Source organism: Lolium rigidum, chromosome 7, assembly GCF_022539505.1.
Source record: "Lolium rigidum isolate FL_2022 chromosome 7, APGP_CSIRO_Lrig_0.1, whole genome shotgun sequence".
Classification (NCBI taxonomy): Eukaryota; Viridiplantae; Streptophyta; class Magnoliopsida; order Poales; family Poaceae; genus Lolium; species Lolium rigidum.
In genome coordinates, this window is record NC_061514.1 from 160,336,247 (window position 1) to 160,350,892 (window position 14,646).

The 14,646-nt window shown below is 43.4% G+C and overlaps 1 protein-coding gene across 1 annotated transcript in view; it reads right to left on the reverse strand.

The window, feature by feature from the left end:
* Positions 1-852: 852 nt before the first annotated feature.
* LOC124672191 overlaps positions 853-14,646 on the reverse strand; it is a gene marked incomplete at its 3' end in the record, with an annotated part of 31,967 nt that continues 18,173 nt past the window's right edge. Inside the window, exons 4-7 of the mRNA XM_047208463.1 lie at positions 3,843-3,966; positions 3,153-3,746; positions 1,375-2,295; positions 853-1,061 (exon numbers count right to left, since the gene is read on the reverse strand). Coding sequence (XP_047064419.1) covers positions 853-1,061; positions 1,375-2,295; positions 3,153-3,746; positions 3,843-3,966 — 1,848 coding nt within the window. The remainder of the gene's footprint in view (positions 1,062-1,374; positions 2,296-3,152; positions 3,747-3,842; positions 3,967-14,646) is intronic.

A 14,646-nucleotide genomic window follows, 5' to 3' on the forward strand; every position in this document is an offset into this window, starting at 1 on the left:
CGCAAGGGTTGCACTACGACAGCATATGATACTAAGAACAATGCTAACCCTAACACATCTATGATAACTACGTTGCTCGCCATCAAAAAGGCTTCGGTACGAGCAACGCATGAACAACGTGGGCAGGCTCGTGCTTGCCTAGATCGCAAGATGCGATCTAGGCAGCATGGTGCTTACCGAAGAAACCCTTGGGACGAAGGGGTTGGCGATGCGCCGAGATTGGTTTGTGTTGAACGTTGGTTGTTGTTTATTCCATAAACCCTAGATACATATTTATAGTCCGGGGGACTTTCTAATGTGGGCGTGCACCAAACCGTGCACGGGTAAAACTCTAACTTCTAAACTAAGATGCGATCTAATATGTTACAGATACATGGGCAGTTTATCCCAACTTGGTAAACAAGGCCGATTCACGTATTTTATTCCATGTATAATCTTCACGTCCATCTTGATCGCGGCCCACCTCTGACTCGGTCAAATTCTGGTGATAACACTTGGTCACCGCCATAACAAAGAAACATATCCTTAGTCCTTTTCAAGTACTTCAGGATATTCTTGACCGCTGTCCAGTGTTCCATTCCTGGATCATTTTGATATCTGCTGGTCAAACTAACAGCATGTGCGATATCCGGTCTAGTACACAGCATGGCGTACATGATAGAGCCTACTGCCGAAGCATAGGGGATCTTGCTCATCCTCTCTCTTTCATCTGCCGTAGCCGGACCTTGAGTCTTACTCAAGACCTTACACTGGCAACATAGGCAAGAACCCTTTCTTGCTTTCATCCATTCTAAACTTCTTTAGAATCTTGTCCAGGTGTGTACTCTGTGAAAGGCCTATTAGGCGTCTTGATCTATCTCTATAAATCTTGATGCCTAAAATATATGCTGCTTCACCAAGGTCTTTCATTGAAAAAGACTTATTCAAATAACCTTTAACGCTGCTTAATAGTTCTATATCATTCCCAATCAATAATATGTCATCTACATATAATATTAGGAACGCTACAGAGCTCCCACTCACTTTCTTGTAAATACATGCCTCACCATAAGTCCGTATAAAACCAAAGTCTTTGATCACTCTATCAAAGCGTAGGTTCCAACTCCGGGATGCTTGCTTCAGTCCATAAATGGAACGGCTGAAGTTTGCATACCTTGTCGATATTTTTAGGATCGACAAAACCTTTGGGTTGTACCATATACAACTCTTCCTCAATATCACCATTAAGGAACGCCGTTTTGACATCCATCTGCCAAATCTCATAATCGAAAAATGCAGCTATTGCTAACAAAATCCTCATAGACTTTAGCTTCGCTACAGGTGAGAAAGTCTCATCGTAGTCAACTCCTTGAATTTGTCGGAACCCCTTCGCGACAAGTCGAGCTTTATAGACAGTAATATTACCATCAGCATATGTTTTTCTTTTGAAGATCCATTTATTCTCGACAGCCTTGCGGCTATCAGGTAAGTCTACCAAAGTCCACACTTTGTTATCATACATGGATCCCATTTCGGATTTCATGGCTTCTTGCCATTTGTTGGAATCTGGGCTCATCATCGCTTCTTCATACGTTGCAGGGTCCTCATCATTGTTGTCCACAATCATGACATTTAGACAGGGATCATACCAATCAGGAGTGGTACGTTCCCTCGTCGATCTGTGAGGTTCAGTAGCTTCCTCGTTCGAAGCTTCATGATCATCATCATTTGCTTCCTCTCCTATCGGTGTAGGCTGCGCAGGAACTTCTTCCGGCACTGCGCTACTCTGATCTATGAGAGAAGGTTCATTAACCTCGTCGAGTTCTACTTTCCTTCCAGTCACTTCTTTAGTGAGAAACTCCTTCTCAAGAAAGGATCCGTTCTTGGCAACAAAGATTTTGCCTTCGGATCTGTGATAGAAAGTATACCCAATTGTTTCTTTAGGGTATCCTATGAAGACGCATTTCTCCGCTTTGGGTTCTAGCTTGTCCGGTTGTAACTTCTTTACATAAGCTTCACAACCCCAAACTTTATGGAACGACATCTTAGGTTTCTTCCCAAACCATAATTCATACGGTGTCGTTTCAACGGATTTAGATGGTGCCCTATTTAAAGTGAATGCGGCTGTCTCTAATGCATAACCCCAAAACGTTAACGGCAAATCGGTAAGAGACATCATAGACCGAACCATATCTAAGAGAGTTCGATTACGACGTTCGGACACACCATTGCGCTGTGGTGTTCCCGGCGGTGTCAACTGTGAAAGTATCCCGCATTTCTTTAAATGCATGCCAAACTCATAACTCAGATATTCGCCTCCGCGATCAGAACGCAGAAACTTAATCTTCTTGTTACGTTGATTTTCTACTTCACTTTGGAATTCCTTGAACTTCTCAAAAGTCTCGGACTTATGTTTCATAAAGTAAATATATCCATATCTACTCAGATCATTCGTGAAGGTTAGAACATAATGATAACCACCGCGCGATGCTACACTCATTGGTCCGCACACATCGGTATGTATGATTTCCAATAACTCTGTAGCTCGCTCCATTGTACCAGAAAATGGAGTCTTAGTCATTTTTCCCATTAGACATGCCTCGCATCTGTCAAGTGACTCAAAGTCAAGTGACTCAAGAAGTCCACCGGAATGGAGTTTCTTCATGCGCTTCACTCCAATATAACCAAGACGACAATGCCACATATAAGTAGAATTATCATTGAATTTAATTCGCTTAGCATCAATATTATGAACATGTGTATCACTACTATCGAGATTTAACAAGAATAAACCATTCATCTCAGGTGCATGGCCATAAAAGACATTACTCATATAAATCGAACAACCATTATTCTCGGACTTAAACGAATAACCGTCTTGCATCAAACAAGATCCATATATAATGTTCATGCTCAACGCAGTACCAAATAACAATTATTAAGGTTTAAAACTAATCCCGAAGGTAGATGTAGAGGGAGCGTGCCGACGGCGATCACATCGACTTTGGATCCATTTCCAACGCGCATCGTCACCTCGTCCCTCGCCAGGCTTCGTCTATTCCGCAGTTCCTGTTTCGTGTTACAAATGCGAGCAACCGAACCAGTATCAAATACCCAGGCACTACTACGAGAACCAGTAAGATAGACATCAATAACATGTATATCAAATATACCTTTCTTTTTGACGTGGCCGCTCTTCAGATCGGCCAAGTATTTGGAGCAATTGCGCTTCCAGTGCCCCTTCCCCTGGCAATAATACCACACAGTCTCAGGTTTAGGACCAGCCTTAGGCTTCTCAGGGTGTGCTGCAACTTTCTTGCCGCCCTTCTTGAAGTTGCCCTTGTTAGGCTTGCCCTGCTTTTTGAAACTGGTGGTCTTGTTGACCATCAACACTTGATTCTCCTTCTTTATCTCTACTTCAGCAGATTTCAGCATGGAAAAGAGTTCAGGTAAATCTTTGTTCATGTTACGCATGTTGTAGTTCATCACGAAGTTCTTGTAACTTGGTGGCAGTGATTGAAGGACACGATGAATACCCAGCTGGTTAGGGATCATCATCCCCATGTCACTGAGCTTCTTCGCATGTACGGACATGGCCAACATGTGCTCACTAACGGAGCTGCCCTCTTCCATCATACAGCTAAAGAACTGTTTCGAGGCCTCATAGCTCTCCACGGCCGCATGAGTTTCAAAGATAAGTTTGAGCTCACGCATCATATCACAAGGGTCGTGGTGCTCAAAACGCTTTTGGAGCTCTGCCTCTAAGCTGCACAAGATGGCACACTGAACTTCGGAGTATCGAGTTACCCTTGTCTCATAAACATTCTTTATGTCCTCGGATACTGCAGGAGGTGGTGGGGGACCTAGCGGTGCATCGAGCACATATTGCATGCTTACGCCAGCGAGGAAAATCCTCACATGACGGAACCAGTCGGTGAAGTTGCTACCATTGCCCTTAAGCTTTTCTTTCTCTAGGAACTGGTTAAAATTGATGGAGGGGGGGGGGGCCATGATCTACAACATATTTGCAAAGAGTTTAGACTAAGTTTATGATAAATAGAGTTCAATTTTAATTCTTAAATTAACTAGGTGAACTCCCACTCAAAACAACATCCCTCGCATTGTCTTAGTGATTACACGAACCAAATCCACTACATCAAGTCCGATCTTCACGAGAAAAGATGTAGCTTCAAAGGCGAACACTCCAAGTGTTCATCATATCATTCATATGACTCATGCTCTACCTTTCGGTATCCCTTGTTCCGAGACCATGTATGTACATGCTAGGCTCATCAAGGCAACCTTAGTATCCGCGTGTGCAAATCTGGCTTGCACCCGTTGTATGCACATGTAGAGTCTATCACACCCGATCATCACGAGATGCTTCGAAACGACAAGTCTTAGCAACGGTGCATACTAAGGATGAACACTTTATTATCTTGATATTTAGTGAGAGGGATCATCTTATAATGCTACCGTCGCGATCTAAGCAAAATAAGATGCATAAAAAGGATTAACATCACATGCAATTCATAATGTGTGATATGATATGGCCTTTCTTCTTGTGCTTTTGACCTCCATCTCCAAAGCACGTACATGATCTCCATCATCACCAGCATGGCGTCAAGGTCAGTGGCGCCGCTTCATGGTTGTCCATCACTTATAGCTACTATAACAACTACTTGAAATAAAGCTATTACATGATGAATAGACACGCATGTCTTTAACAAAAATTAAAGACAACCATTAGGCTCTGCCGGTTGCCATAATACAACAATGAACATCTCATACATCAAATATAATCATCATCACATCATGGCCATATCACATCACCAAACCCTGCAAAAACAAGTTAGACGCCTCTAATTTGGTTTGCATATTTTACGTGGTTTAGGGTTTTCGAGTAAGATCCAATCTACCTACGAACATGAACCACAACGGTGATACTAGTGTTGACAATAGAAGTGCAAATTACAATCTTCACTATGGTGAGAGAGACAGACACCCGCAAAGCCACTTATGCAATACAAGTTGCATGTCAAGTGTGGAGCAAGTCTCATGAGACGCGGTCATGTAAAGTTAGCCCGGGCCGCTTCATCCCACCATCCCGCAAGATGCAAAGTACACAAACTAAAGCAACAAAAGCATCACCGCCCACAAAACCATTGTGTTTTACTCGTGCAACAGATCTATGCATAGACATGGCTCTGATACCACTGATGGGGTTCGTTGGATAGAAACCAAAAATTTTCCTACCGCAAGACGAATAAAACCAACAGATCTAATCTATGGAACACCCAAGATCTAATCTACAAGATCGAAGCAACGAGATGGAGATGAGACTAACCCTCGAAGATTCCAAAGCCTACGAGATTAATCTCGTTGTTGGTGTAGACGATCGTCCCCGGTGCTGCAATTCGGCAGCACTTCCGTACTCGGTCGCGCATACGGTGCCGATGAAGCACCTTCCTCTCCCGTTCCAGCGGGCAGCGGAGGTGTGGTAGTCTCCTCCAAGTTCTAGCAGCATGATGTGCGTAAATGTACACGTCCGTTGGGAACCCCAAGAGGAAGGTATGATGCGCACAGCAGTAAGTTTCCCTCAGTATGAAACCAAGGTTATCGAACCAGTAGGAGCCAAGAAGCACGTGAAGGTTGTTGGCGAAGGAGTGTAGTGCGGCGCAACACCAGTGAAACCGGCGCCAACGTGGAACCTGCACAACACAATCAAAGTACTTTGCCCCAACGTAACAGTGAGGTTGTCAATCTCACCGGCTTGCTGAAAACAAAGGATTAAGCGTATCGAGTGGAAGATGGTTGATGTCTACGTTCCCCCTCCTTTCCTGTAGACAGTGTTGGGCCTCCAAGTGCAGAGGTTTGTAGAACAGCAGCAAGTTTTCCCTTAAGTGGATCACCCAAGGTTTATCGAACTCAGGGAGGAAGAGGTCAAAGATATCCCTCTCATGCAACCCCTGCAACCACAAAGCAAGAAGTCTCTTGTGTCCCCAACACACCAAATAGGTGCACTAGTTCGGCGAAGAGATAGTGAAATACAGGTGGTATGAATATATATGAGCAGTAGCAACGGTGCCGAGAAAATAGCTTGCTGGCGTGTAGTTGATGGTGGTAGTATTGCAGCGAGTAGTAACACGAGTAAAACGAGTAAACAAGCAGTAGTAACTCAGCAGTATTTAGGAACAAGGCCTAGGGATTACACTTTCACTAGTGGACACTCTCAACATTGATCACATAACAGAATAGATAAATGCATACTCTACACTTTTGTTGGATGATGAACACATTGCGTAGGATTACACGAACCCTCAATGCCGGAGTTAACAAGCTCCACAATAATGCTCATGTTTAAGTAACCTTAAGTGTAAGATAGATCAAAACGACTAAACCAAGTACTAGCATAGCATGCACACTTGTCACCTTCATGCATATGTAGGAGGAATAGATCACATCAATATTATCATAGCAATAGTTAACTTCGCAATCTACAAGAGATCATGATCATAGCATAAACCAAGTACTAACACGGTGCACGCATCTGTCACCTTTGCACACATGCGGGAGGAATAAAACTACTTTAATAACACATCACTAGAGTAGCACATAGATAAATTGTGATACAAACACATTGCAATCATCAAGAGATATAAATAAGCACTTCACTACGCTCTTCAATAGTGAATAAGTACTTCGTGAAATATAGCCTAAGAGACCCACACGGTGCACACACTCTGTCACCTTTACACACGTGGGACTAGGAGTCTCCGGAGATCACATAGGTAAAACCCACTTGACTAGCATAATGACATCTAGATTACAAGCATCATCATATGAATCTCAATCATGTAGGGCAGCTCATGAGATTATTGTATTGAAGTACATAGGAGAGAGATGAACCACATAGCTACCGGTACAGCCCCGAGCCTCGATGGAGAACTACTCCCTCCTCATGGGAGCAGCAGCGGTGATGAAGATGGCGGTGGAGATGGCAGCGGTGTCGATGGAGAAGCCTTCCGGGGCACTTCCCCGCTCCGGCAGGGTGCCGGAACAGAGACTCCTGTCCCCCGGATCTTGGCTTCGCGATGGCGGCGGCTCCGCAAGGTTTTCCGTATCGTGGCTCTCGGTGCGGGGTTTTCGCGACGGAAGCTTTAAGTAGGCGGAGGGTCAACGCGAGGGGCCACACGAGGGGCCCGGGGGGCAGGGCGCGCGGCCAAGCCCTAGGCCGCGCCGGCCACCCCCTGGCCTCCTCGTGGCCCCACTTCGTTAGGTCTTCGGTCTTCCGGAAGCTTCGTGCAAAAATAGGACCCCGGGCGAAAGTTTCGTCCAATTCCGAGAATATTTCTTTACTAGGATTTCGAAACCAAAAACAGCGAAAACAACGAATCGGCTCTTCGGCATCTTGTTAATAGGTTAGTTCCAGAAAATGCATAAATATGACATATAATGTGCATAAAACATGTAGGTATCATCAATAAAGTAGCATGGAACATAAGAAATTATCGATACGTTGGAGACGTATCAGCATCCCCAAGCTTAGTTCTGCTCGTCCCGAGCGAGGTAAAACGATAACAAAGATAATTTCTGAAGTGACATGCCATCATAATCTTGATCATACTATTTGTAAACATATGTAATGAATGCAGCGATCAAAGCAAAGGTAATGACATGAGTAAACAAGTGAATCATATGACAAAGACTTTTCATGAATAGTACTTCAAGACAAGCATCAATAAGTCTTGCATAAGAGTTAACTCATAAAGCAATAAATCAAAGTAAAGGTGTTGAAGCAACACATAGGAAGATTAAGTTTCAGCGGTTGCTTTCAACTTATAACATGTATATCTCATGGATATTTGTCAACATAAAGTAATATAACAAGTGCAATATGCAAATATGTAGGAATCAATGCACAGTTCACACAAGTGTTTGCTTCTTAAGGTGGAAGGAGATAGGTAAACTGACTCAACAATAAAAGTAAAAGAATGGTCCTTCGCAGAGGAAAGCATCGATTGCTGTATTTGTGCTAGAGCTTTTATTTTGAAAACATGAAACAATTTTGTCAACGGTAGTAATAAAGCATATAAGTTATGTAAATTATATCTTACAAGTTGCAAGCCTCACGCATAGTATACTAATAGTGCCCGCACCTCGTCCTACTTAACTTGGACTACCGGATCTTCGCATGCCATGTTTCAACCAAGTGTCACAAAGGGGTACCTCCATGCCGCCTGTACAAAGGTCTAAGGAGAAAGCTCGCATTTTGGATTTCTCGCTTTTGATTATTCTCAACTTAGACATCCATACCGGGACAACATGGACAACGAGATAATGGACTCCTCTTAAATGCATAAGCATGTAGCAAAGTTATTATTCTCATATGAGATTGAGGATATATGTCCAAAACTGAAACTTCCACCATGGTTCATGGCTTTAGTTAGCGGCCCAATGTTCTTCTCTAACAATTTTGCATGCTCCAACCACTAAAATGATAGACCTTCGGACAAGACGGGCATGCATAGCAACTCACATGATATTCAACAATAGTTGATGGCGTTCCCCGAAGCATGGTTATCGCGCAACAAGCAACTTAATAAAATATAAAGTGCATAAGTACATATTCAATACTACGATAGTTTTTAAGGCTATTTTGTCCCATGAGCTATATATTGCAAAGGTGAATGATGGAATTTTAAAGGTAGCACTCAAGCAATTTACTTTGGAATGGCGGAGAAATACCATGTAGTAGGTAGGTATGGTGGACACAAATGGCATAGTAGTTGGCTCAAGGATTTTGGATGCATGAGAAGTATTCCCTCTCGATACAAGGTTTAGGCTAGCAAGGTTTATTTGAAGCAAACTCAAGGATGAACAAGTGCAGCAAGACTCACATAAAAGACATATTGTAAACATTATAAGACTCTACACTCGTCTTCCTTGTTGTTCAAAACTCAATACTAGATATTATCTAGACCTTAGAGAAACCAAATATGCAAATCAAATTTTAGCAAGCTCTATGTATTTCTTCATTAATGGGTGCAAAGCATATGATGCAAGAGCTTAAACATGAGCACAACAATTACCAAGTATCACATTATCCAAGACATTTTAGAATTACTACATGTAGCATTTTCCAATTCCAACCATATAACAATTTAACGAAGAAGAAACTTCGCCTTGAACATTATGAGTAAAGCCTAAGGACACATGTGTCCATATGCAACAGCGGAGCGTGTCTCTCTCCCACAAAGTGAATGCTAGGATCCATCTTATTCAAACAAAAACAAAAACGAAAACAAACCGACGCTCCAAGCAAAGAATACAAGATGTGATTGAATAAAAATATAGTTTCAGGGGAGGAACCTGATGATGTTGTCGATGAAGAAGGGGATGCCTTGGGCATCCCCAAGCTTAGAGCTTTCACTCCTCTTGATCATAGTATATCATTCTCCTCTCTTGACCCTTGAAAACTTCCTTCACACCAAACTTCAAGCAAACTCATTAGAGGGTTAGTGCACAATTAATAATTCACTCATTCAGAGGTGACACAATCATTATTTTCACTTCTGGACATTGCATAATGCTACTGGACATTAATGGATCAAAGAAATAAATCCAACATAGCAAAAGAGGCAATGCGAAATAAAAGGCAGAATCTGTCAAAAACAGAACAGTCCGTAAAGACGAATTTTAAGATGGCACCAGACTTGCTCAAATGGAAAAACTCAAAACTAATGAAAGTTGCGTACATATCTGAGGATCACGCTCGTAAATTGGCAGATTTTTTCGAATTTTCTACAGAGGACTGTGCCCAGATTCGTGACAGACAGCAATGCTGTTTCTGCGCAGTAATCCCAAATATAACCTCAACTTTGACATAGAAACTTTACTTGGCACAAAAACATGATAAGGAGAGGTTGCTACAGTAGTAAACAACTTCCAAGACTCAACAAAACAAAAAATTGCTGTAGTAAAATAAACACATGGGTTATCTCCCAAGAAGTTCTTTCTTTATAGCCATTAAGATGGGCTCAGTGATTTTAATGATACTCTCGCAATAAATAAGAGTTGAAGCAAAAGAGAGCATCAAGAAGCAAATTCAAAACACATTTAAACCTAACCCACTTCCTATGAAAAGGAATCTTGTACACAAATAAATTCATGAAGAACAAAGTGACAAGCATAGAAAAGCAACACAAGTGCAATTTCAAGATTCTCAACATAAAGAGGGGAAACTTAATATTATTAAGATGCATATAACCACGTTTCCCTCTCTCATAATAATTTTCAGTAGCATCATGAACAAACTCAACAATATAACTATCACATAAAACATTCTTGTCATGAGCCACATGCATAAAATTATTACTCTCCACATAAGCATAATCAATTTTATTAGTTGTAGTGGGAGCAAATTCAACAAAATAGCTATCATTATTATTCTCATCACCATAATCATCATATATAGGAGGCATATTGTAATCATAATTAATTTTCTCCTCAATAGTAGGTGGACTGAAAATATCATATTCATCATTGCAAGCATCATATATAGGAGGTAAAGTATCATCAAAGTAAATTTTCTCCTCCATGCTTGGGGGACTAAAAATATCATGCTCATCAAAGCCAGCTTCCCCAAGCTTAGAATTTTCCATAGCATTATCAACAATGGTGTTCAAAGCATTCATAGTAATAACATTCCCATTAGCATGCATATAAAGTTCCATGGGTTTTTTAATTCTTTCTTCAAACACATCATGTCCTAATTCAAGATAAAGTTCATAAAGATCTCTCATATTTTTGTTGTTTTCCATTATGCCTAACTAGTGTAAACAAGAAACCAAATGTCGCAATTGCAGAGTCTAAAGGAAATAGCTTCGAGTACTTACAACGGCGCCGGAAAATAGCTTGGTAGCCGAGGTCCGGAGTGTGAGTACCTTTTACCTTTCCTCCCCGGCAACGGCGCCAGAAAAGTGCTTGATGTCTACGTTCCCCCTCCTTTCCTGTAGACAGTGTTGGGCCTCCAAGTGCAGAGGTTTGTAGAACAGCGAGCAAGTTTTCCCTTAAGTGGATCACCCAAGGTTTATCGAACTCGGGGAGGAAGAGGTCAAAGATATCCCTCTCATGCAACCCCGCAACCACAAAGCAAGAAGTCTCTTGTGTCCCCAACACACCAAATAGGTGCACTAGTTCGGCGAAGAGATAGTGAAATACAGGTGGTATGAATATATATGAGCAGTAGCAACGGTGCCGTGAAAATAGCTTGCTGGCGTGTAGTTGATGGTGGTAGTATTGCAGCAGTAGTAACACGATAAAACAAGTAAACAAGCAGTAGTAACTCAGCAGTATTTAGGAACAAGGCCTAGGGATTACACTTTCACTAGTGGACACTCTCAACATTGATCACATAACGAGAATAGATAAATGCATACTCTACACTTTTGTTGGATGATGAACACATTGCGTAGGATTACACGAACCCTCAATGCCGGAGTTAACAAGCTCCACAATAATGCTCATGTTTAAGTAACCTTAAGTGTAAGATAGATCAAAACGACTAAACCAAGTACTAGCATAGCATGCACACTCGTCACCTTCATGCATATGTAGGAGGAATAGATCACATCAATATTATCATAGCAATAGTTAACTTCGCAATCTACAAGAGATCATGATCATAGCATAAACCAAGTACTAACACGGTGCACGCACTGTCACCTTTGCACACATGCAGGAGGAATAAAACTACTTTAATAACACATCACTAGAGTAGCACATAGATAAATTGTGATACAAACACATTGCAATCATCAAGAGATATAAATAAGCACTTCACTACGCTCTTCAATAGTGAATAAGTACTTCGTGAAATATAGCCTAAGAGACCCACACGGTGCACACATTGTCACCTTTACACACGTGGGACTAGGAGTCTCCGGAGATCACATAGGTAAAACCCACTTGACTAGCATAATGACATCTAGATTACAAGCATCATCATATGAATCTCAATCATGTAGGGCAGCTCATGAGATTATTGTATTGAAGTACATAGGAGAGAGATGAACCACATAGCTACCGGTACAGCCCCGAGCCTCGATGGAGAACTACTCCCTCCTCATGGGAGCAGAGCAGCGGTGATGAAGATGGCGGTGGAGATGGCAGCGGTGTCGATGGAGAAGCCTTCCGGGGGCACTTCCCCGCTCCGGCAGGGTGCCGGAACGAGACTCCTGTCCCCCGGATCTTGGCTTCGCGATGGCGGCGGCTCTGTAAGGTTTTCCGTATCGTGGCTCTCGGTACTGGGGTTTTCGCGACGGAAGCTTTAAGTAGGCGGAGGGTCAACGCGAGGGGCCACACGAGGGGCCCAGGGGGCAGGGCCGCGCGGCCAAGCCCTAGGCCGCGCCGGCCACCCCCCTGGCCTCCTCGTGGCCCCACTTCGTTAGGTCTTCGGTCTTCTGGAAGCTTCGTGCAAAAATAGGACCCCGGGCGAAAGTTTCGTCCAATTCCGAGAATATTTCTTTACTAGGATTTCGAAACCAAAAACAGCAGAAAACAAGAATCGGCTCTTCGGCATCTTGTTAATAGGTTAGTTCCAGAAAATGCATAAATATGACATATAATGTGCATAAAACATGTAGGTATCATCAATAAAGTAGCATGGAACATAAGAAATTATCGATACGTTGGAGACGTATCAATGGTGTTTGTTTGCAAAGAACAGTAGAATGTATTCAGATGTAAAGAATGGACCGGGGTCCACAGTTCACTAGTGGTGTCTCTCCTATAAGATAACTAGCATGCTGGGTGAACAAATTACAGGTGAGCAATTGACAAATAAAGATTCAATACATATCAACGATGATTACTATGTGATTTAATCAGGGCATTATGACAAAGTACATAGACCGCTATCCAGCATGCATCTATGCCTAAATAATCCACCTTCGAGTTATCATCCGAACCCCTTCCAGATATTAAGTTGCGAACAACAGGTAATTGCATTAAGTATGGTGCGTAATGTAATCAACACAAATATCCTTAGACAAAGCATCAATGTTTTATCCCTAGTAGCAACAAGCACATCCACAACCTTAGAACCTACTCGTCACGATCCCGCATTTAATGGAGGCATGAACCCACTATCGAGCATAAATATACCCCCTCCTCTTGGAGTTACAAGTATCAACTTGGCCAGAGCCTCTACTAGCAACGGAGAGCATGCAAGAACATAAACAACACATATATGATAGATTGATAATCAACTTAACATAGTATTCTCTATTCATCGGATCTCACCAAACACAACATGTAGCATTACAAATAGATGATCTTGATCATGTTAGGCAGCTCACAAGATCTAATACAATGAAAGCACAAGCGGAGAAGACAACCATCTAGCTACTGCTATGGACCCATAGTCCAAGGATGAACTACTCACGCATCAATCCCGAGGCGGGCATGATGATGTAGAGCCCCTCCGGTGATGATTCCCCTCTCCGGCAGGGTGCCGGAGGCGATCTCCGAATCCCCGAGATGGGATTCGCGGCGGCGGCCTCTCGCAATGTTTTCCGTATCGTGGCTCTCGGTACAGGGGGTTTCACGACGGAGGCTTTAAGTAGGCGGAAGGGTAGGTCAAAGGGCGTCACGGGGGGCCCACACACTAGGGCGGCGCGGCCAGGGCTTGGGCTGCGCCTCCTTGGTGTGTCCCCACCTCGTGGCCCCACTTCGTCTCCTCTTCGGTCTTCTGGAAGCTTCGTGCAAAAATAGGACCCTGGGCGTTGATTTCGTCCAATTCCGAGAATATTTCCTTACTAGGATTTCTGAAACCAAAAACAGCAGAAAAACAGCAACTGGCACTTCGGCATCTTGTTAATAGGTTAGTGCCGGAAAATGTAAAATAATGTTGTAAAGTATGTATAAAACATTCAAGTATTGTAATAAAAGTAGCATGGAACATAAGAAATTATAGATACGTTTGAGACGTATCACAGCACGACGGCGTGGTGGTGGTAGTGGAGGAAGAAAACTGCAGGGTTTCGCCTAAGCCGGAGCCGCGTATGGTGGAGGGAGAGGCGGCCAGAGGAGGAGGCAATGATTGGGGGGTGGTGGCCGGCCACCCCCTCCCCTCTTTATATAGGGGGCCAGCCGGCCAGGGTGGCCCCCTTCCCATCTAGGGTTAGGGGGGCGGCGGCCAAAAGGGGGAGAGGGCTTTCCCCTCCCCCAAGTTGATCCCCCCAGGGAAACCCTAGGGGGTTGGCCGGCCTGGGCCTTGGGGGGCATGTGCCCCTGGCCCATTAGGCCAGGGAGCATCCCTCGGCCCATGCTAGGCCTCCTAGGTAGTGGGCCCCATGGTGGACTGCTGGCGTGTAGTCAACACGTCCGTTGGGAACCCCAAGAGGAAGGTGTGATGCGCACAGCAGTAAGTTTTCCCTCAGTATGAAACCAAGGTTATCGAACCAGTAGGAGCCAAGAAGCACGTGAAGGTTGTTGGTGGAGGAATGTAGTGCGGCGCAACACCAGTGAAACCGGCGCCAACGTGGAACCCTGCACAACACAATCAAAGTACTTTGCCCCAACGTAACAGCTGAGGTTGTCAATCTCACCGGCTTGCTCGAAAACAAAGGATTAAACGTATCGAGTGGAAGATGATGTTTGTTT